This window comes from Rattus rattus, chromosome 5 (genome assembly GCF_011064425.1).
Source record: "Rattus rattus isolate New Zealand chromosome 5, Rrattus_CSIRO_v1, whole genome shotgun sequence".
Classification (NCBI taxonomy): domain Eukaryota; kingdom Metazoa; phylum Chordata; class Mammalia; order Rodentia; family Muridae; genus Rattus; species Rattus rattus.
Window position 1 is genome coordinate 47,212,968 of NC_046158.1, and position 23,970 is coordinate 47,236,937.

General features: G+C 38.3%; 1 protein-coding gene across 3 annotated transcripts in view; it reads left to right on the plus strand.

Annotated features, from left to right (window-relative positions):
- The window catches only part of Ubr3 (ubiquitin protein ligase E3 component n-recognin 3), a 146,080-nt gene that overhangs the window by 27,278 nt on the left and 94,832 nt on the right, over positions 1-23,970 (plus strand). For all 3 annotated transcript variants that reach the window (XM_032903454.1, XM_032903453.1, XM_032903452.1), the window contains exons 4-10: positions 2,093-2,236; positions 2,761-2,810; positions 13,788-13,854; positions 14,972-15,102; positions 16,536-16,764; positions 22,189-22,368; positions 22,907-23,040. In XM_032903454.1, coding sequence (XP_032759345.1) covers positions 2,093-2,236; positions 2,761-2,810; positions 13,788-13,854; positions 14,972-15,102; positions 16,536-16,764; positions 22,189-22,368; positions 22,907-23,040 — 935 coding nt within the window. The remainder of the gene's footprint in view (positions 1-2,092; positions 2,237-2,760; positions 2,811-13,787; positions 13,855-14,971; positions 15,103-16,535; positions 16,765-22,188; positions 22,369-22,906; positions 23,041-23,970) is intronic.

Sequence of the window (23,970 nt, forward strand, 5' to 3'; positions counted from 1 at the left end):
AAAACCCAGGAGGGTCATTTTCTGGGCTGTGTCACAGTTAGTCTGTTGATGGTTTATATCACTGGTGCTGAGAGTTTGATCCCACTTGAAACTCCTGTGGTCACAGAGTCAGCAGTGTTCAGAGCTTAAGGAAGACATAAGCTACCTAAGAATTGGCAAATGCATTGGATATTTGGCTTTTATATAGAGGATAAGAGAGAATGAGTAAGTTTTATTGCAAAGAACTCTAAATTGCTACTCTTTTCTTTCACTACTTTTCTATTCTCCGCAATATATTAAAAAATAAGAGAAAAAATAGCAATAATCAGTAAACTGAAATACTTAAGTGAAACTTCTAAGATGAGTTGTGGAACCTAAGTGTTCCCATACTTGTGGAGATAAATTGTCTTAAGTGATATTTCAATGTAAATTAGACTTTTTTTTTTGAAGCAGAGTCTCTTTTTTTTCTTTCATTTTTATTAAATTAGATATTCCTTGTTTACATTTCAAATGTTATTCCCTTTCCGGGTTTCCTGTCCATCAGCCCCCTAGCCCCTTCTCTTCTATATGGGTGTTCTCCTCCCCATCCACCCCCCATTTTCACCCCCCAACAATCCCCTACACTGGGGGTCCAACCTTGGCAGGACCAAGGGCTTCCCCTTCCACTGGTGCTCTTACTAGGCTATTTATTCACTGCTACAAATGCAGTTGGAGCCCAGGGTCAGTCCATGTATAGTCTTTGGTCAGTGGTTTAGTCCCTGGAAGCTCTGGTTGGTTGGCATTCTTGTTCATATGGGGGTCTCGAGCCCCTTCAGCTCTTTCACACCTTTCTCTAATTCCTCCAACGGGGGGAGGGGGGTGTTCCTGTTCTCAGTTCAGTGGTTTGCTGCTGGCATTCGCCTCTGTATTTGACATGCTCTGGCTGTGTCTCTCAGGAGAGATCTATATCCAGTTCCTGTCAGCATGCACTTCTTAGCTTCATCCATCTTATCTAGTTTTGGTGGCTGTATATATATGGGCCACATGTGGGGCAGGTTCTGAATGGCTGTTCCTTCAGTCTTGAAGCAGTCTCTTTATGTAGTTCAGGCTATTTGGGAATTCTGTATAGACCAGGCTGGCCTCAAACTCACAGAGATCCATGTGCCTCTGCCTTGTCAGTGCTGGGATTAAAGGCATGTGTGACCATGCCAGTTTTATAAATTATACATTTCATTTCTTAAAAACAAGAATTAAATGTAATTTCATTTATACTATTTGAAATTTTCTATTGAAGCTTTATCTTCTCTGAAAATCTTTCTGAATATTCTTCTCTTGGTAAGTCCTGAGTACTTGGTATCCTAAGACCACAGATGGTCAGATCACATGAGGAAGTCTGCTTAGTAATCGTCTTCATGAGCTGGAGAGATGGCTCAGTGGTTAAGAGCACTGACTGCTCTTCCAGAGGTCCTGAGTTCAATTCCCAGCAACCACATGGTGGCTCATAACCATCTGTAATGGGGATCTGATGCCCTCTTCTGGAGTGTCTGAAGACAGCTACAGTGTACTTATATATATAAAAAAATCTTTAAAAACAAACAAACAAACAAACAAAAAGTAATCTTCACTGTGTTTTCTTTCCTTTTTCTTTTTTTTTTTTTAAATTTTTTTTAAAAGATTTATTTATGCATTATATATAAGTACACTGTAGCTGTCTTCAGACACACCAGAAGAGGGCATCAGATTTCTTTACAGATGGTTGTGAGCCACCATGTGGTTGCTGGGAATTGAACTCAGGACCTCTGGAAGAGCAGTCAGTGCTCTTAACCACTGAGCCATCTCTCCAGCCCCTCTTTCCTTTTTCTACCACAGGTTTCTGGAAGGTTGAAATCATGCCTTAGCATGCCTTGTCTAAGCCTCATTTATTTTAGATGCTCAATGGATTTCATTCCTATTATAAATTGATTATTCTGGGATTGTCAGTGCCAAGTATAATCACAGATATTATCAGAAGTGAATTTTATGTTTATTGTAATTGTTCCTCTTCTCTAATTATTTACTTGTGTATTCACAGGATGACTATTTAGACTTTGAGTAGAATATTTCCTTCTGACTCTAACTTTGTCTTCAATATTAGGTCTTGGAGAAAATACTTGTGCAAAGAAGAGTCATGAGAAGTACCTTATAGCTTTGAAGAGCTCCGGACTCACATACCCCGAGGATAAGCTTGTGTATGGGATACAGGAGCCGTCTGCTGGCACTAGCACTCTGGCAGCTCAAGGTTTGTCTAAATATTTAATTTGAACCATAGTGACTTCATTATATTCAAACAGACAGCCCCTTAAACTTTTCTCCATGATTGAACATTTGAGCTTCAGTAATGTCACGAAAAGAGGGGTGGTAGTTAGACAACTGAATGAAGAAAATTAATTTTCCTTAAATACAGATTGTTAAGTTTTAAGACTGAACTCATCAGATTTAGTTCTGACTCGTGAGAAGTGTAGCAATTGCTATTCAGACTTCTCGAGCTCAGTGGTTTAGTAATCATGGCTTAAACCTAAAAAGCAAGATCCTCCTGAAACAACATGTAATTAATAAATTTGGGCTTTTCCTGGGATTTTTCTGTTGAAGTATTAGCCCATTAGATAACATGTTCTTAAAGGTAAAGTTGAACTTTTCTGGGGTTACTTTTAGAATGAGTTGTTTTTACTTAATGTTCTGATATTTGTGTGTCTCAAAATAATTTGAAAGTACATCAGCATGTGGCACTTATGATGGACAACCTCTCTTTTCTTTTATCTGAAGGCTTTGCAGGTGCTACTGGGACACTGGGACAGATAGACTCTTCAGATGAGGTGAGAGATTTAAAGTTTAAAACTTTTTGTTTTTAAAATAAAATCTCGAACATTCAATTTTACCAATGAAGACTCAGGAGCCAGACACTATGGTGAAAGCCTACTAGCTCAGAGAGACAGAGAAAGCACCCAGCTGACCTTTCTATTCCACCAACATTCCAGAAGGAAAAAACTCCTTCTCCGAACTGTCTTAAATACCCTTCAGCTCAAAGACCCTTCTTCCTCTTTCCTGAGTTTTTTTATGTCCACTCCCTGTCAACTGATTGCTCTTCTTCTTGACCTATCCTTGACTTTCTATAGCTTATAATAAGCTCTTGACTTAAACAGCAAAGGTTTTTCAGTTCATAATCTTGGAGGTTCATGATGTGATCAAATATCCTGCAACACTTTTTTTTTCTTTTATCTTTTTTTCGGAGCTGGGGACCCTGCAACACTTTTTAAAAAGAGAATTTTAAGTGTTTAAAGCTGTAGAGATCTATGGTTTGGGGGTTTGGAGATGACTCAGTGGGTGAAGTTTTTCCTGTGCAAGCGTGAAGACCTGAGTTTGCATTTAAGCACCCACATAAAAGCCAGCTGTGAGCTTATGTCTGTAATCTAGCTAGTGGTAGGAGTTTGAGATAGGCAGATTGGGGGTGGGGTTTGGGGGGGATGTGCTCACTGGCCAACCAGCCTAAGTAAAATGGAGAGCTCCAGGTTCAGTGAGAGCCCTCCCTGCTTTCAAATAAGTGCAGTAGAGAATGGTAGAGGGAGGCACCCAGCTGCACACACACATCTCAGTCTCTGAACTCAAAATTAACATACAATTTTTGTAGGTTTATGAAAAAAGTGTATGGTGGTTATCTACTATAAATTCCTTATGCAGTTAGACAACATTCTTAGATTCTAAGTTACAATTTCTTAGTGACAAGAGAAGGACTACAATAGGGTTTTACTTGTTTTCATACCTAGAATAGAAAATTTAAACATTTAGTTAAATAGCTGGAGAAGGTGGTGCATTGCTGTAGTCCTTCCACACGAAGGCAGAGAAAAAGCCTGGTGTGCTGGTTCCTGCCCATCACCTTGGAAGGTGGAAGCAGGGGTCAGTGTAGTCACCCTCAGCTGCATCTCATGTCTGAGACCAGCCTGGGATGTATGAAGTTGGGGTGTCTGGGTTAGCTGAGACCTTGTCTTGGTAAGAAGACAGACAAGTAACTGGAGGAGCTTAGGAGTGCTCTGCTTGCTCAGCATTTGGAAGGCAGGCTCCACGGTCCACCTGCAGGACTCAGTGCGCACGGGTTTCATGGTGACACTTTCTGCTCGGACTTCCCCTTCCTCCTACCAGCTCTTGTCTTCTATCTCCCTGCTTCTGACAATTGTACTTTATTTTCCCGAATTGAATTTGATTGTTAGAATTGTTGAGTTGAATTGGACCTGTTAGAAAGCCGAATTTGAAAGAGGTGGTTCTTCCTCTAATGAGGGAAGAAGTAACTTGTTTTGTTTTGGTTTAAACGCTTAGAATTCCAGTTGCAGCAACATAGTGTCTTCTAGTTGGATAGAATAACATCCTTCTGCAGTAACATCTGCAGCTTTGAAATATAGTTCATTACTTTGTTCATTATTTTTTGACTGTGTCTTTTTTTTTTAAAGATTTATTTATTTTATGCGTAAGAGTACACTGTTCCTATCTTCAGACACACCAGAAGAGTCATCAGATCCCATTACAGATGGTTGTGAGCCACCATGTGGTTGCTGGGAATTGAACTCAGGACCTCTGGGAGAGCAGTCAGTGCTCTAACCACTGAGCCATCTCTCCAGCCCTTGACTGTGTCTTTTAAGGCCTCTTATATTTGCTCCTCTTAGAATTTGTGTTTCATCAACTTATATGTGTAATTTTTTTTCACTTGCTTCAGAAGTAGTTTTTTGTTTTTTGTTTTTTGTTTTTGTTTTTGTTTTTTTCAGAGCTGGGGACCGAACCCAGGGCCTTGTGCTTGCTAGGCAAGCGCTCTACCACTGAGCTAAATCCCCAACCCCACTAGTTTGGTTTTTAACTGTTAGAGAATTTCCTACATTCATGATGTGCTTTAAGCAAATCCATCTCCTTCCCTCCTCTGCAATTCTTTCCCTATCTTACCACCATTTCCTCCCAACTTTATGTGCGTGCTCTCTCTTTCTTCCTCCAGAGTCCCCCATCCCCCTTTCTTTATCTCTTAAACCCACTGGTCCATTTAGTGCTGCTGTATGTGCTCTGGTGTAAAATATCTACTGGACACACACATTGTAGTCCCTCAGAGGCTACATCTCTGAAGATAAATGGCTCTCCCTCCTCTAGCAGCCATTAGTTGTCAGTAGCAACTCAGTTAGGGTAGAACATCAAGAACCCCTCCTCTGCCCGTCCTGGGGTTTTAGCCATCTGAACCTTTTGTAGGTCTTGTTCATGCAGCCATAGCCACTAGGAGTCATGTGCAATGGTACTGTCATGTCTGGCAAATACTTTTCATTGTGGATGTCCATTACCCCCGGTTCTTACAGTCTTTCCACCCTCTCTTCACAATGGTCTCTCAGCCTTTGTGTGTGTGTGTGTGTGTGTGTGTGTGTGTGTGTGTGTGTGTGTGTAAGTAACATATCTTTCTCATTTAGAGCTGAGCACTCATACTTGTGTTTTCTGCATGTTGGGCAGTTGAGTGTCTCTAAATTAATCATCATAAGAAGCTTTTCTGATGAGACTTGAGAGATGCACTAATCTTTAGGCATAAAAGACCTTAGGGGATAGTTTATTATTTTCTTCTAGGGCCAGTGATCTAGTCAAATAGGAGTTCCATTTTGTGGAGCAGGTTTAATTCCAATCAGAAGGTGGTTGGTTATTCCAATACCATTTGTGCTGTTGTTGGGCCAGCCTAGTTGTTACTGTAGCTCTTCCAATTCAGATGCTTAGCACCTTCTAGTACTGTGATAGTAGGAAGGAAACTCCCAGCTGGGTAGCAGCCTGATCTTTCTATGTCCTGGGACTCGAGTATGAAGTGTTGAGTATGTAAGCAATAAGGTCTTACCATCAAATTCTGGGAGTTAACCAAGAATAAGGACAATAACCTATAAATGTTTAAAATTGTTTATCAGGCAGTAGACTGAATGCATCTCTACATAGCTTTATGAGAACTTTAAGAAACATCACTTTGTTTCCTTTTACTCTCTAGTTAATTTTTCATGTTCCCCAGGGTGGCATAATAGTCATCTTAAAAAACTTGGATTTCAGAGCTGGTTAGATCTAGGTTTAAATCTTGTCTCATATGCCTTATATGCCAGATTGTTTTATTTTTCAACATTAGTTTTCTTTTTTTTTTTTTTTTCGGAGCTGGGGACCGAACCCAGGGCCTTGCGCTTGCTAGGCAAGCGCTCTACCGCTGAGCTAAATCCCCAACCCCAACATTAGTTTTCTTATGAAGAAAATAGTGATAATTTTAATATTAATATTAATTGGAATAATATGTTTAAAATCACATTCATATACTTGCTATACTTGCCACAAATTTAACTCCTCCCTCCTTCCCTCCCTCCTTCCTTCCTCTTCCCTCCCCTCCCGTCCCCTCCCCTCTCCTCTCTTTCTGAGACAGGGTTTCATGTAATGTAGGTTGGACTTGAATTTATTATGTACCAAGGATACCCTTGAGGTTTAAGCCTCCTGCCTCCACCGTCCAGGTTCTAGCACTGCAGGCATACACTGACTACCACACTTAGCTCACTTGGGGTTGAACTGATGGCTGCATGTGTGTTGCCAGGCTCGCACTTTACCTCTTAGGCTACATCGCTGCTCCACAAAATTGAGTCTCATAAATGTTTTCTATTCTGTAGCCTTATGTGTAAAGGGATTAAAATGTATAAGTTCTTGAGTTATTGTGGGTCATACTGTAGAAATTTTAGGTGACCTTTCCTGAGAAATAAATACTAAAACACAATTTAAAGAAAATTAATTTTACCCTTCAACTTTTAATTGCTTAAGTAATATACAAATGCATTTTGATTGTTTTACTGGGCAATTGAGATAAAATAAAAGTTACCATGTACTCTTTCTATTACTAGTCCCTCCTAATATTGCCATTTAACAGTTTTGAAGCTTTGGCTGATCCATTTCTATATAGTTAAATAACAGGCAAATAAATGTGTTTCACTACTTTATGATCTTTTATTTATTCAGTACTAAACTATGTAAATCTATCTTTGTATGTTTTTCATTGGTGGTATAATATTCTAAAGGAATGGGGGAATGACATACTGTCCAATCATGTTCTTGATTCTAGTCAGACTCTAAGAGTCAATGCTTCCATTTCTTTTCCTTGTTTTGCAGGTATACAACCGGTTCTTTAGGATGTGAGATTACTTAGTTATAGGATATATATCTACATTTTAATAGGTTATATTTATTATTTTAGTGATTATTTCAGGGAAATTACTATTTGGAGAATTGTTGTTTTTTTGTTTTTCGAGAGAGCATTTTTGTATCTCAGTGTAGCCCTGGCTGTCCTGGAACTCATTCTGTAGACTAGGCTGGCCTTGAACTGGCAGAGATCTGCTTGCTTCTGCCTCCCAAGAGCTGGGACTAAAGTGTGTCATTACTGCCTGGAAGTAATTTTTATATAAAATGATGTTTATTTGTGTTTTATTGATATACACCCCCATTTTCACTTTATTTTTTAAATATTGATTTAGGAGTAGGAGTAGGAGAGTTATGTGATATAGCAAAAACACAAAATATAAATTATGAATGTTTTAGGAACCTGAGAGTTCATTGTGAGGCTGATGAAGTTGAATTCCCGAGAATCAATTCCCAAGAATTCAGTGAGCGTAGTGAATTTCATGTAGTCAGTGATAGAGTTGAAATTAGACACAAAGTCTCTTGTCTGTTTGATCTGATAGTCTTACTATAAAGTAGATAGGCTATCGTTCGTTTCTGTTGATGTATAGAAACTATTGTTACTGGAGGGGTAGTTGTTAATTGCTATGGATCAGTTTGTCTGAAAGCTCTATGGCTTAAAATTACCATTTTAATTTACTTGCTTTTATGACTTAGGAATTTGGGACTGGCAGCTAGATAGTTCTGTCTGGGTTATCTCATGGAGTTTCAGCTAGTTTGTTGGCCAAAGCTAAAGTTATCTGAAGGCCAAATTTAGATGGAAATCTCAGATGGTTTACTCACTGAGCTCACAATTGATGCTGACTGTCTAGAGGGAGCTCTGCTTGTTGATCAGAGTGTTTACATCTGGAGTCTCACGGTATCTTAAATTGGAGTTCTTTGATGGTGGGTGACTTAACAGTGTGAGTAGTTCAGGACCAGAACTGGCTGAGCCATTTCTCAGCTAGCTTGGAGATTACAAGTAGTTCTTCTACTGCCTGCTGTTAGGTATAAGGAAGTTGCTAAGGTAGGTCCACACACTTGCAACTGTAGGAGAGAAATAGATTACTTCTTGATTGGAAAAATGTTAAGGAATTTATAAGCAACTTTCTACAACTACAATATGACATTAGCCATTCTTTTTGGGTTCTCTTCACTTGATCTTAGCTAAAAGGCCAAGAAGAGATCTTGGGTTCTCTTGATAGTTGATAATGACTAGGAAGTATAGTTAAATAGCATTCCAATAGTTGACACATATCTTTTGACAAATACTATAAGTAAATATGAGATATCCTTGTAGCTAGTAATGAATACTGAAGAGTTTTAATAAGAAACTTTCCTTATGTATAATGACCATTATTGTACTTCAAGAGAAAGAAAGCTTATATTTAAGATTGAAAGATATTTTAGAGGAGGGCATTTAAAAATATTGTTATTTATGTGTATGTGCATATGAATATGTGTGTGGTTCCTCAAGTTGTTGGATACTCTATAGAGTTGTAGTTACTTGTAGTTATGAGCCTCCCAAGAGGGATACTAGGAGCTGAACCCCAGTCTTCTTCAAGAAAAACAAGCACTCAGAATGGATGCCATCTCTCCATTGTATCCCTCTCACCTTTAAAAAAAAAAAAGACATGATCTCACTATGTAGTTCTGGCTGTTCTGAAACTTGCTATGTAGACTAGATTAGCCTTGAATTCAGAGAGGTTCTGGCATGGTGCACTTACTATATAGTGCAGACTGGCTGGACTCACAGACTTGCTTCTGCCTCCCAGTTGCTGGAATGATAGGCATAAGCCACCATACCTGGCTTAGGGAATTGATATTTTCCTTTCTACAGGAAAAGGGAATGTACTAGGAATTGCTAGCATGTTTATACTTAAAGAACAAACCATTTTAAAATTTATGTATATGGAAGTTGTGTTACTATTAATCTTCTGTTAGTCTTTTGAACTTACCTGTTGACACTATTTTATTTCTTCTTTTGTTTATTTTTTTAAAATGCGATATATGATTGTATTAGAACCATTGCCTTGCATGAAAAAACCAGCACTGTACCTTATCATAAGCACAAGATGTGTTAAGTTGTATTGGGATTCATTTCAAGAGGAAAAAGAAGCATTTCTACCCACTCACAAAACTAATGGCATTATCTAAAATTTATATTGTAGTTCTTTCAAAACATTTTTTACACATCATTAAAATGATTAAAAATGAATTAACTCAGGAAAGACCAGAATATGCGAATCATGTGGAAGTTGAGCAGAGGATGGCGTCTTGAGTGAATAAGTTTTGCCATTTGAAATTTTTTTTTTCCATGTGGAAAGGTTTAATGAGAGAAGAAGAGTAGAAGAGGGGAGAAGTAAAGGAGGCTGACCATGAGCACGGGAGGGAAGGGGGATGGGCAGGAGGGACAGGGACAAAGAGGGACAGAAGAGTAAGGCAAGAGAGGAGTAAGAGCTCTTTTTTTTTTTTTTTTTTTTTTTTGGTTCTTTTTTTGGAGCTGAGGGGACTGAACCCAGCGCTTCCTAGGCAAGCCTACCACTGAGCTAAATCCCCAACCCCAGAGCTCTTTTTTTTTTTTTTTAAATATAATATAATTTAATTTTTAAAAAAAAATTTCTCATACATTCACGTTTGTGTGAAGGCATCAGATCCCCTGGAACTGGAGGTATACGCAGTTGTGAGCTGCCATGTGAGTACTGGGAATTGAACCCAGGTCCTCTGGGGGATCAGCCTGAGTGCTCTTAACTGCCGAGCCATCTCTCCAGCCCTGCCATTTTGAAAATTAATACCTTAAAACCTCACTGCCCCTGGCTCCTGCTCTACTTTTTACTTTTTATTTTTTAGTATCTGGCAACTTTAAATACCATGACAAATTTGCATTAGTGTTCATGTTGACATCTAATGAGGCTTGAGGATTGTAGTTTCCACAGGTTACCCATCGAGCTAGCCTTTCCATGATTTCAATCTTGTAATTCAGCACAGTACATGTTAATTAACTCTACAGAGAGGTAGTTATAGCAATTAAAAATGATTTTCAAGTCTGGGTCTGTAGCTACATAGTGGAACATCTGTTTAGCATGCACATTGCCCTGGGGTTGATCCTCAACATATGCAGAAATATACCATAAGCCAAAGATAAAACTAGAATTTTAAATGGGAAGAGAGAACTAATTCAACTTTCAGTTTTAAGGTAAAGAAACGGGCTCAAGAAATGACTCAGTGGTTAAGAGTTCTGCACTTCCACAGGATCTAAATTTGGTTCCCAGCACCCACCTGTAACTTCAGTGCCAGTGGATTTGAATCTGATGTTCCCTCCTGGCCTCTGAGGGTACCCACACACATGTGCTGTATCTACAGACATATACATAACATTTTTAAATAAAGAAATGGATTTGAGACTGCAGAAGTAGCAAGATTTATTTCTATTTTGGAGTTTTAGTTGATGGGTTTAAGTATTGCAGTCTACTTAATCTTGTCAGCGTGTCAGGTTCTTGTCTCTGTTGTCTTCAGAGTAACTAACAGAACACTGCACTAAGATTTTTTGCAATATCACTCATTCTTTTTTTTTTGTAGCTCATCTGAAATAAGAGAAAATAGTATTTATGCTATGTGGAACCAAAAATAAAATCAAGAACACATCTTAATTTTGTGAACTTTTAAAAAATTTAATATACATTATTTAAATTTGTGACTATCAGATAACTTCAATAAGAAGACCATCAGCATTCTTATATGTGAGTGGGATTAATTATAACTGATGTTCTGAGAGGGAAGAGAACATGTTGTAGGGCTGGGTACTTTGTTCTTCTTAAGCAGGGTCTATTACATAGCATAGGCTGCTTCAAGGTTTTCATCTTTCTGAGGTGGGTGCCCCTCTGAGTACTGGGATTACAGGTGTGTCCCACCATTCCACTGTACAGGTAACTTTTCAAGGAAAAAAGTAAGCTTTGTTCCTTCTTTAGTCTATGACCTGGATTAGTGCATCGTGATGGGGTATCTTCAATGAGAATAATGTGCTGTCATTTATAGGACCAGGACCTTTCATTAGCCTTTCTTTGAAGCAGCTAGCTAGCTTTCTTGCTTGCTTGCTTTTCTTTTTGCTTGCTTTCTTGCTTTCTCTGTAACTGTCTTCAGACACCAGAAGAGGGCATCAGATCTCATTGCAGATGGTTGTGAGCCATCATTTGGTTGCTGGGAATTGAACTCAAGACCTCTGGAAGAGCAGTCAGTGATTGCTCTTAACCACTCAGCCATCTCTCCAGCCCTCAAGAGTCCTTGAAGATTTCCTTTGGATTTTACTTTCATAGCCTCTTACACACACACACACACACACACACACACACACACACACACACACACACACACACACACACACACACACAGAGGAGATAATAAAGAAAAAACCTATAGTGATAAAGTGATAGATTTTTTTTTGTTTATTTCAGTATTCTTTAGAAAAGATAGAATTGAAATTTCTATTAATGACTTTTAAAGACTGTTGACCCGTGCACTGTCAAACTACCGTCTAGGAAGTGTGTACTGCTGTACTAACCTTCAGCCGTCAGTTTGCAGGAGTACTCATTGTCCCACAGGTTTAGGTGTTTGGTCTGCTTTCCTCACTGTGTGTGATATCTGCCATCTTAGTAAGTCAGTTCAGTGAGCCATGTCTTCAGAGTTTGCCTTTGTGCCTTGAACCTTTGTTGTCTTTTCTCATTCTTCCTGGCTCTTGTGTTTAGGACAGAACCCAAGCCTTTTCCATGCTATATGCAAACACACTACTATTGAATTATGCATTACACCCACGTTTTCTTTTTGAATGACTTTTTCTTACTAATTCTACTTGTCTTTTAGGACTGCAAGCACAGGAAATGTATAGAACTTTGTTACACCCTGAATGTCATGGTATTGATTGAAGGTATCTCTTTTATAGGAAGTTTACAGCTGAAAAACATGAAGTGCCAGTTCAGTTTAGAAGTTGTTGATTCCTTTGCTGTAGTATCCTGGGTTCCCTTGCTTAGGCATAGTGAATCATAACCTTTAGAGAGAGAAAAAAATCCCTTAGTTCTGTGATGAAGGTAGTAGGAACCTCTCCAGCTGTATTTTATTTGGAAACAACTACCTGCACCCAAGACTCCTTTCCTTGTCTTGTCTTGTCTTGTCTTGTCTTGTCTTGTCTTGTCTTGTCTTGTCTTGTCTTGTTCCCCTCTCCTCCCCTCCCCTCCCCTCCCCTTATTCCCTCTCCCCCCTCCTTTTTTCTCCTCCCCTCTTCTTCCCTCCTCATCTGGTTCTCACAGACCTCTGACCTGTTACTCTCCCTTGGACAGCTCTGGCCTCTGTTACTCTTCTTTGGACACCGGGGTCTACACTGTCTGTGCTAATTCGCTTTCTCAGTCTATTGTACAGCCTCAGCATCCTCTGAGACAGCCTACTGACAGATATTCCTGGCAATTAGATTAAATTCCCAGGTATCAATCACCGCTTATATGCTTCTTTGGCTACAAAGTTGACTGGATTGTGAAGGATTTATTCCTTAATGCTCTCCCTAATTAATCCATTTCATTTGTAGTATAAGGTTTTTCACAAATGAATGCATCACAAGTGAGTAGAAATTGCCCTGCATTCTTGGATTTTTTTTCCCCAAAGCATATTATTATTTATTTGTCTTATACATTCTGATCAGTGAATCATTTGAGGGAAGCTAGAGCATGAGCTGAAGCAGAGATCATGGAGGAATGCTGTTTCCTGGCTTAGTTCCTCATGAGTTGCTTAGCTGATGTTTGTATACAATGCAGGACTACCCACCAAGGCATGGCACTGACCACAAGTAGCCTGGGCCCTTGCACATCTATCATTAATTAAGAAAATACCAGAGAAGTTGCCTACAGGCCAGTGTGATAGAGGCAGTTCCTTAATTGGTGTTTCTTTCTAGATGACTCTAGCTTTGTGTGTGTGTGTGTGTGTGTGTGTGTGTGTGTGTGTGTGTGTGTGTGTGTGTGTGTGTGTGTGAGAGAGAGAGAGAGAGAGAGAGAGAGAGAGAGAGAGAGAGAAGAGAGAGAGAGAGAGAAAAGGCGGTGCACATGTCAGGGCATGTCTGTGGAGGTCAGAGGACAAATGACTGGGTTAGGTTCTCTCCTTCTATCATGTGGGTTCTGGAGATCAAACTCCAAGTTGTTAGTCTTCGTGGAAAGTAACTCTGGCCACTTAATCATTTCTCTGGTTGCTAATTTGAGTATCAGCTCATTTTGTTTCATTCTTTATGAAATCTTTTTCTAGCCCTCTCCTTTTCCTTCCTTTTTATGGTAAATTCTCCTATTCTTTTAGCTTCTTTATGCCTTAATATTATGTGTGTAAGCTTAGAAGAGTTTTTATTTTAATATTTTGGAATACTCAAGAGTCTTTCCCTATAGGTACAGATTATAGATTGTCATATTTTAATAGTAAGGCTATTTTACTATGAATTTCAATAAAATCGCGTTAAAACAGTCATTGTAATAGATGCATAGAAGTGAACTATGTTGATCAGCAGTATGTAAGAGTGCATATGTTACATTTGTGTAGAACACATTTATGAGCATGGCTATGGCTAATGTTGACTTTATTTCCTCCAGGAGGACCAGGACGGGAGTCAAGGCTTGGGCAAGAGGAAGCGGGTAAAGCTAAGCAGTGGCACCAAAGGTATCTATAGTTTGCCTTTTTTTTTTTTTTTTTTTTGGAAAAAGGTTTCACAACATTATCTAGACTGGCCTTGCAACTCACTGTGTGCCTACACTGACTGTGAACCCACAATCTTGGCTCAGTCTCCTAAGTTTTACTGGGATGACAGCTGTGTGCCACTGCCACCACACCTGATTATGTTTTCTTCATTTAAAAAATGCTTAAAAACAAACAAAACCCTTAACATTTCAAAATCCTGGTTACATAGTGAGACCCAAGACCCTGTCTTAAAAAAAAAAATCTCAGAAGCAAATAAATAAATAAATAAATAAATAAATAAATAAATAAATAAATTTAAGATTTAAATTGCTTGAGTTTTATGTTTTCAGTAGTGTTTAGTTTTAGCTTCGGATTTTTTACATTTATATACCATGATATTCTTTTAAGGAAATGACAGTTCTAGAATGTCTTGTCCGAAACATTTGGGACTAGTTTCTGATTTTAGTGTTTAAAATTTTTTATTAGTTTACCTGTATGGATGTTTGGGCTATAGTTATGTCTGTATATAACTATACAGGGCCGTGTGTGCCCAGTGCCTGCCAAGGAGGCTAGAAGAGGGCAGAGGGCCCCTGGAATTGGAGTTTATGGATGGCTGTGAGTCACCATTGTGGGTTTGGGGAATTAAACCTGGGTTTCTGGAAGCACAGTTATTGTTCTTAACTGCTGAGCTCTCTACAGCCCCAATTGTTGAGCTGGCTTTTGGTCATTTGAAACGGTTGTACTGTACAGTGTTGGTTGTCCTCAAGGTCTGTGTGCTCAAAGCACTTCAGATTTTGTAGCATTTTCCATTTTGGATTAGTGATGTCAAATCTGAAATTTGAAACTTAGAAATTTTAGGTACATGGCTATGTTCAAGAACAGGTAATACTTTTTGAGTAGCTGCTTATTATTTTTAGGGTTAAATGTTTCGTTATTTGTGTACTGTGGACATTGGTGACGCTATTTTAGTACAATAGTGAAAGAAGATCATTGAAGTGTAGGTATTTTCAGATGAGTTTGATGGGCTCTTGGATTGTATGGGAAGGTTTACATGAGATGAGCAACTTAATTAGTGATACATTTTCTCTTTCTTATACAGATCAATCCATAATGGATGTTTTGAAACATAAAAGTTTTTTAGAAGAACTATTGTTTTGGACAATAAAGTATGAATTCCCCCAGAAGATGGTAACTTTCTTACTCAATATGCTTCCAGACCAAGAGTATAAGGTATCTGTTACTTCCTTCCTCTTGGAACTTTGCTTTCACTGTTTGTTTATTGTTCAGTCTTTTTCTTTTGTTGCATCTCTTAGCTGAGGCTCATTATAAGATAAATACAAGGATGTACTATGGAAGGGTGTTTGTTTCTTTCTTGTAGAGTCTGCTCAGAGTACACAGAACCTCAGCTTTCCTTTGACTTCGCATTGCTCAGCAGAATTCCACAGTGTTGCTATTTCAAATTTTAATTTTAAAATATTATATACACTCTTGTCTAAGGATATAAAATTTTACATGTTCACAGTTACACATCAATTTTATCTTTGTTCTGTGAGGCCTACAACAATAAAAACTGAAGTCCTAGCTAGAAATCACTAGAGTAACAGTATTAAACAAGTGGAACTCTATGAGAAGGGAGTGGTGGGAGATAAACAGTAATAAAGTGATTGCAGAAGCAAGTAATTTGTAACCTAAGTGTTGAGTCCTCTGAAGGATAGTTACAAGGTGCTGTTATAACATGTAATGGGGTGATTGAGCTTACATTATGGAGTTAGCATGGTTATGTTGCTATGGGAGGATAGTTACTAATCAAATACAAGTGCAGGGAGGTGAGGTTTCTAGTCCCAAAGGGCATGGATTCACCTCTGAGCACCATATGGTTATGGCAGAATGTATCAACAGAATAGGACACACATTGGGAGAGAACTCTGAAGTCGCATTATTTTGGGTCTTTTAATACTCTAACACGTGTAACAGGAAGATGACCTGTGACAGACAGGAAATAACTCCAGCTATAATTGATACTGCAGGCGTTTGGTCAGGTTGCTGGTCAGCTCTCAGAGCAGGTGGGGAGATTATTTCTTGTGGGGATAACCATACCACCTTGTTTAGTAATGTCGCTCTGCTGGTTTCTAGCCAGGACTTTAGGTTTTATATTTGTAGGTCTCATGGAATGAAGACACTTAAAAAGCAAAACAAAACAAACAAACAAAACCAACAGGATTTCTCTGTGTATCCATGGCTGTCCTGGAACTCACTGTGTAGTAGTGTCTTGAACTCAGAAATCTGTCTTTGTCTCCAGAATGCTGACATTAAAGATGTTCACCACCATCACCCTGCTAAGGATACATTTTCAAAAAATAGATGTAACTTTGAACAAGTAAAGTTTTAAATTCTTGAACCACAGTTTACAATCATTTCGAAACTTAAATGTTTATTATTAGCTTTTTAAAACTATTAAAGTATTTTAGTAATGTTTCATAAAAAGGTAAAATATATGACTTAAAATTTCCATTATTTTAATTACATTTTCATTTACCTTGTATAACATCATTTGTTACTAACAGCTTTAAAAGCTGATTATAATAGGTGATATAAAATACTAACAGATTTTAAATTTGCAGTTAGGTTGATGTTTTCTTGTTTGCTATTTAAAAATTTTACAGGTTGCTTTTACAAAAACTTTTGTTCAGCATTATGCATTTATTATGAAAACACTGAAGAAAAGTCACGAGTCAGACACGATGTCCAACAGAATTGTGCATATTAGTGTTCAGTTGTTCAGCAATGAGGAGCTAGCCAGACAGGTGACAGAGGAGTGTCAGCTGCTGGACATCATGGTCACTGTGCTGCTGTACATGATGGAGAGCTGCCTCATCAAAAGTGAGCTGCAAGGTAATCTCTCACTGTGCTCTCGCTTGTGTAGTGACCTTGTGCAACAAGTTCTAAAAGTACTTATATCCCACAGATAACTTCAGAAATGCTGTAAAAATAATACATATTAGGAAAATAATTATTTGACAATTTATAGTTTAAAGAAAAAGTTAAAATCATCCCTAGTTTAGCCATTCACAGATAACTGTTGACACTGCTGTATTTTTTTTCCATGTTTTATGTGCTATTACTTTATTTACTGATAGGACTACTTTAAACAAGTGTCATCAGTGTACATGCGTTTAGTAATTGATGATAGTGTCATTGCCAATCATGCTTTATTTTGTTATTAAACATGCTCTATTCTTTTGTTTATTTGGTTTTATTTTTTGACACAGTGTCTCACTATAAAGCTTTCACTATCCTGAAGCTCACCATGTAGACCATACCAGTATCAAAATCTCAGTGATGCACCTGCCTCTTGAGTGCTGGGATTAAAGCGGTGTGCCAGCACGTTCAGCATCTGCTCCTTTTTAGTCGTGAACTTGTTGCTGTCTGTCCTGGATATTTTTATATAATTATACTTAAAGTCTCTTTGAATTGGAATAAACCTTGCCATGTGTGTATACCTTTAGGAAGAACTTTTTATAATTTCTTTTTATGCCCAGTATATTTTTTTTTTTTTGACCTAATGTTTCAACACAGGCCATTCCTATTCCTTCATCTACTTTTCCCTTAAATAATGCATGCCATTGAATACTTGCTGTGTTCTGGGCATTGTTACTGAATAGTAGAAATGTGTTGTCCTAGTAAAACTTCTGAAAAACTCCAGGATTACTTTTAGTGCCTTTATTTTATTTTTTTTTTTTTTTTTTTTTTTTTTTTTTTTTTTTTTGGAGCTGGGGCCATTGAACCCAGGGCCTTGTTACTGAATAAAATGTGTCTACCACTGAGCTGAAAATCCCCCAACCCCAGTGCCTTTATTTTAAAGATGAGATTATGAAGTCCTTGGAAAGTTAAATCATTTACTGTTGAATTAAATGGCTAACAAATGGCAGTGCAAGGAAGGGCTTCATGTCTCCTGAGGTCAGAGCTTTGATCTGTGCCAGGACACGGACAGGCCCACTCTGAAAGACTGTGTCCTCGCTTACTGACACTCAGAGCTAAACCTCTAACAAGTGGGCAGGGGAGATGGCTCAGTGGTTAAAGTGTGTGTCACACAACTCAAGCATGAGGGGTGGAGTTAAGGTCCTCAGAACTCATGTCAGTCAGTGGGTTTGGCCCCGTCTCACCACTGATTGCAGAAGTGGAGACAAGCTACACAGAGCAAGAGACCCTACCTTGATGAATAAGGTGGAAGGAAGATTAAGGCCATTTAGGATGATTCCCAACATCAGTCTCAGGTTTCCTGAGGAGAATTCTTGTAGTTAGGCCCTGTTTTGTTCCACTCTGCTGTTTCAGGTATATCAGTCAGCTCCTGTTTTCTTATTGTACTTAGAGGTAAACTATATCCTGAAAATTGCATATACTTTGTATAAGACATAGAGCCTTATATGTAAGGATAGCTGACTAAGTATGATGGCTACTATCCTTTTAGCATTTGCTGTATAAATAACTCCTTCTTTTAACCTATGACGCATGTGCGTGTGCGTGTGCATGTGCCAGAGGCTAACTCTGAAATTGGAGCTCATGGATTGGCTAGACTGGCGGGCTAGTACCCTCCAGGGAGCCAGCTGTTTCCAGCCTCACTTGTTGCCCTCCTCCTTGGGTCACAGATATGACTGCTTGGCTACACTTGGCTTTTCATGTGGGTCCTGGGGTCCTTTATCAGGCCCTTCTTAGGTTTTTGTAGCAAGCACTTTACCAACTGAGCCTCTTCCAGTCTCCTAAACCCTAACAGCTCCTTAACGCATGAAGTGACTCTTTATTCTTACCGTAAGGACAAAGAAAGCATTGATTTATTATTGTACAATGTACCATTGATATTAAATAATACACCTCCTTTGCTTTTTAGAAGAAGATTAAAAATTGTTTTGTTTTTTGGTTTTTACTTTGTTAGCATGGCTCTTGAACTGCCATTTCACAGTTTCTTTTTCCCATTTTGAAATGCCATCTATAATCTTCCACTGTATCAGTGATATTTGCTGCAGAATTATACTTGGTAGATTTTTTTTTTCTGACATAGTAGTGTTTAGATTCATAAACTACAAAATGTAGAATTTAGAAATATATATATTTGTCAGTCTTTGCCTTATTTCAGTGAGACAAGGTCTCTCTGAACCAGGAGCTTACTGTACTCTGGGGAGCCGCCTTTCTTTGTCCCCTAGCGCTGAAGTTTCAGGCATGTGCAGTCATACTCGGTTTTTTATAATGGTACTGTGAGTTTGAACTCAGGTCCTCATACTGGCAGAAACAAGTGCTTGTGCCCCCTGAACTGTCTCCTCAGCTCCTGGAGTTTATTTTCTTGACTAACTGATTTAGCTGTTCTTATATGTAGTTTGTGTTTGGTCTTTAGAGAAAAAGGAAAAAAGTGAGTTTATTTCCCATTAAAAAAAATAGTTATATCAAAACGGTTTTTTATGAAAATGGTGTGACTCGTGAAGGCTTTGTGGCCTCATTTATACATCTGCCCTCTGCATTCTTTGTCTAAGTGACTTGGAACCTTGCCTCAAATGTCAAGAACATAATTTGCTCTCCCTCCCCTAGTTTGCATAGTGAACCCTAACTCATGTTTCATAGTATAGCTCTTAGTTTAAATGTTACTCAGTTAAGAGAGTCTGCTTTTGATATTAAATTAGCTGCATTTGTTCATAAGACTCTGTACTTCTCTTTTTATAGCCTTATCACGCTGTATATGTGTGGGGTCTATGACAGGCGGGGGAGGAAGAGTTTATCTTACCACTTTATTCTTGAAGACTAGTTGAATACCTGACCTCAGACCTCAGGTATTTAACAAGTTTTAAGTTTGCCCCCCCTTTTTTTTTTTAAAGATTTATTTATTTTATATGAGTACACTGTAGCTGTCTTCAGACACACCAGAAGAGGGCATCAGATCCCATTACAGATGGTTCTGAGCCACCATGTGGTTGCTGGGAATTGAATTCGAACCTCTGGAAGAGCAGTCAGTGTTCTTAATCGCTGAGCCGTCTCTGTTTTGTTTGTTGTTTTTTGAAATGAGGTTTCTCTGTGCAGCCCTGGCTGTCCTGGAATTAACTCTATAGACTAGACTGGCCTTGAAGTCATAGAGCCGCCACCACCACCACCACCACCACCACCACCACCACCTCCACCTCCACCTCCACCTCCACCTCCACCACCACCACCACCATCACCACCACCTCCTCCCTCCTCCCACCTCCTCCTCCTCCTCCACCACCACCACCACCTCCACCACCACCACCACCTCCACCTCCACCACCACCACCACCACCACCACCACCACCACCACCACCACCACCTCCACCACCACCACCACCACCACCACCACCCCACCACCACCACCCCCTCCTCCACCACCACCACCACCACCACCTCCTCCACCTCCACCACCACCACCTGGCAACAAGTATTTTTTGATGAGTGCATTTTATTTAATCCTGAATCATTGCTTCTTACGTCTTTAGTGAAGAAAGTACCAGCTTGGATAAAAATAGAAATTGTAATTGCTTTATTTCTTTAAAAATTACAGGGTGTTTTTTCACAAGAACAGAGTTATATTTAAAGTAGTGTTAGAGAAAATGTCTTTTTTTTTTTATTATTTCTGCTTATTCATTCTCTAGTTACAATTAAATGGGACAGCAATTCTAAATTTTATTTATTTTTTTATTTTGTTTTCCCAACATCCTGGCACACTGTCTTGGTGTCAGTGGTGCTGGCTCAGCTCATCAGTTTCCACTGGGAGAGGTTTTTAGTTGGGCTTCAGAATTTTGGATATAGGCAATTCTTCCCTAATGGAGTTACTTAGTTTTTCCTTATTCTTATATTGGGAGTCAGGGAGAAACAGGCTATCTTGACTTGTAAGGGCTCCTGGTTTTATTTGGTGTAATGTAAGAGTAGAGCACAATAATTTCATGGACTAAAACATAGTAAATTAGTGTGTAGAAACGAAGATGTTTAGTGCAGGCCCTCCTGAGTGATGAGTTTGTCAAGTCCATGGTGAGTTGAAAAATCTGATAAGATGAAGAATATTTAAAAGCCATACCTTGTATTTTAAATTTAAATAGGAATGCATTTTTATTTTCTAGTTCATGAATTAAAAAAATGGTTAGTCATGTTGCCTGTTGAGGTCAGGGGACAACTTTGTGGCATCAATTCTCTTCTCCTCCTTATACAGAGTCCAGGGATTACACTCAGGTCACCAGGCTTGTGGGGCAAGCACCTTCCCCTGCTGGATGTTAACCCTCAGTTTCCACTCTTTCAGTTTTGTGGGCAAGATGATTTTACAGTGTTGCCTTGGTTGAATTTCATCTTATACACACAGTACTTGTAAATTTAATTTTCAGTCTGTTTTAAGTAGAGTCGGTGTGTCTCTGTGAAATGATCTTGCTTTTCTGCCTTGAGTCTTTTTTTTTTTCTAGCCTGCCTTCTTCATGCATTGAATTTTATTGCATCTCAAAGCATATGATCTAGTTTTATAATACTTCTTAATATGAATTCATTTTTCCTTAGTTCAGAGACTTTTGGTTAAATTCTATAGTTACAATAAAAAGAACAGTTAACATGAACAGAAAAGGATGGACTTTGGTAACCACATACCTCAGTGCATACTGGAAAATAGTACTGGCTTTGAACATTCTGTGTTTCCCCGTGGTAATGGAGGCTCTTTATTCCAGTATGTTAGTTAAGTTGGAGTAGGTTAAAGGGCTAGTTTACTAAAAACCGGTGTTAATGTCAGAAAATTTTATACAGCCTATTCCCCTTAATCCAAAAATAATTTAAACTTGGAGGATTTTTTAGAGAGGACATGTTAAAGAGGCTTCAGGGGTTTTTGTGTGTTTATCTCTGAGTCTGGTAAAAAAATTGCATCTCCGTATTCTTTGACTAGAAGAAGGTAATTAATATGCTCCACTTGAAATCAGCAGACTTGAATGATAATGTAGTATGAGATGATTTTTTGACTGCAATAAAAATATATCATTAGAATCAAGAAAATAAGGTTTTATAAGCACATAGCTAGCTTTGTATCAGCAGTGAAGAGGATATGTAGTGTTACTAAGTAATGTCTCAGTGTGCTCAGTGCTTTATGTTAACATTTAGTTTAATTCCTCCGAGATACACCCCCTCCTTTAATTTAAGAATGAAGAGTTTGGTCTAGCATCTGAACAACATGCGCAGCCATTGGGATTTTAACTGGTATGCTGGGATTAGGACTTCAGTGTTTCCGATTCTAACATGTGTGACCATCGTCTGTACTGTTAGTGAAATTGCTTTTTTGGGCCTTTTTAGATGAAGAGAACAGTTTACATGTGGTGGTGAACTGTGGAGAAGCCTTACTGAAGAATAACACCTACTGGCCTCTTGTTAGTGACTTTATTAATATTCTTTCTCACCAAAGTGTGGCGAAGAGGTTTTTGGAGGATCATGGCTTGTTAGTTACGTGGATGAACTTTGTTTCTTTCTTTCAAGGTATGAATTTAATCTTTATTTCTTGTTCAAAAGTACCTAGTGGTAAATTATTAAATACAAATAAAAACAGCAATAGTATACCATTGAGGTTGTAAATTAGTGTCTTATCATTTGAATTAGTTTTTGTAAGAATTTTAATATGTTATTTACAGCAACATAGCAAGGTTTATTAAGAAACGAGTGCATTTTTTGGTAGTATATTAAAACATTAATTTAGAAACTTAAAATCTATTTTCTCAAATTTGTAACTTGTTTATAACAACTTGAACTAGCAACAATTAAAATTATTTTTTATTTTCTCATATAAAATTAATAAATTTTGTTTGTGACATTTATAAAATATTTCTTAGAAATGTTACCTTAAAACATTTCTTAAACAGAGCCAGCTGTTTTGTGTTTCACTGCAAGCTTATTTATGTGTGTTCTATGTAATCGGTGCTACTTGCTTAAAACATGTGAGTACAGAGAAGTGTTTGGTTTTAAGCCACATCTGTGTGTCTGCTTGACAACGCCCACCTGTGCTTTCCTTTTTTACAAGGTATGAACTTGAACAAGCGAGAACTCAATGAGCATGTGGAATTTGAGTCTCAAACTTACTATGCTGCCTTTGCTGCTGAGCTTGAAGCCTGTGCACAACCCATGTGGGGGCTTTTATCACATTGCAAAGTCAGGGTATGTTGGAAATATTTTGTTAATTTCTGCATTTTGAAAATAACAACTTAAGAAAAAAGAACCCTGAAAATATCATATGTAATGTGCAGTATTTAATTGATTTCAAATTGAATTCAAATTCATCTCTTTGGAAGCTTACCTGTAACAACATATTTTCTTCCTGGGCATACTGAAACTCATATAAATGAATCATCAGACCTTCCCAGCTGCCCCTGTTTTGAACAGTTATTGACATTTCATAATAATCTATCTTTAGCATTATTGTTTCATTTTAACCGTTACTGGTTGTCTAATAATAGTTTGTGTCTTTCAAAAGATAAAGATGGTCTTAAAAATTTTGCTATATAGCCCAGACTGGCCTTGAACTCTCTTTGTCTCACAAGCTGGTCTTGATTTTTCAATCCTTCTGCTTCAGGCTGTTCAAATGTTCGTATTACAGGTGTATGCTATCATGATCGACTTAAAGATTATAATTTTAAGAATCTAAGCACAAAATCATTTTCATACAACTTGCAGATGCTGTTATATACTTAGGCATTAGTTTAATGAGTCTTTGAGCTCCCAGGGACTATACTATGCCATCACCCAAAGAGTACACATGGAGGGACCCATGGCTCCAGCTGTATATGGAGCAGAGGAGGGCATTGTCTGGCATCAATAGGAGGGAAAGCCCTTGGTCCTGTGAAGGCTCATTTTACCCATAAAGGGTAATGCCAGGGCATTGAGGTAGGAGTGAGTAGGTGGGGGAACACCCTCATAGAAGCAGGGGGAGGGAGAGGAGAGAAAGGGTATAACATTTGAAATGTAAATACATAAAATATCCAAGAAAAAGAAAATTAAAAACAAAAAGCAATCAAAGAATCCTCTAAGTTAATTAAACTAAGAATTTTGAGAAGATTTTGATAACTTACCTCATGAAGCTCAGTCTGT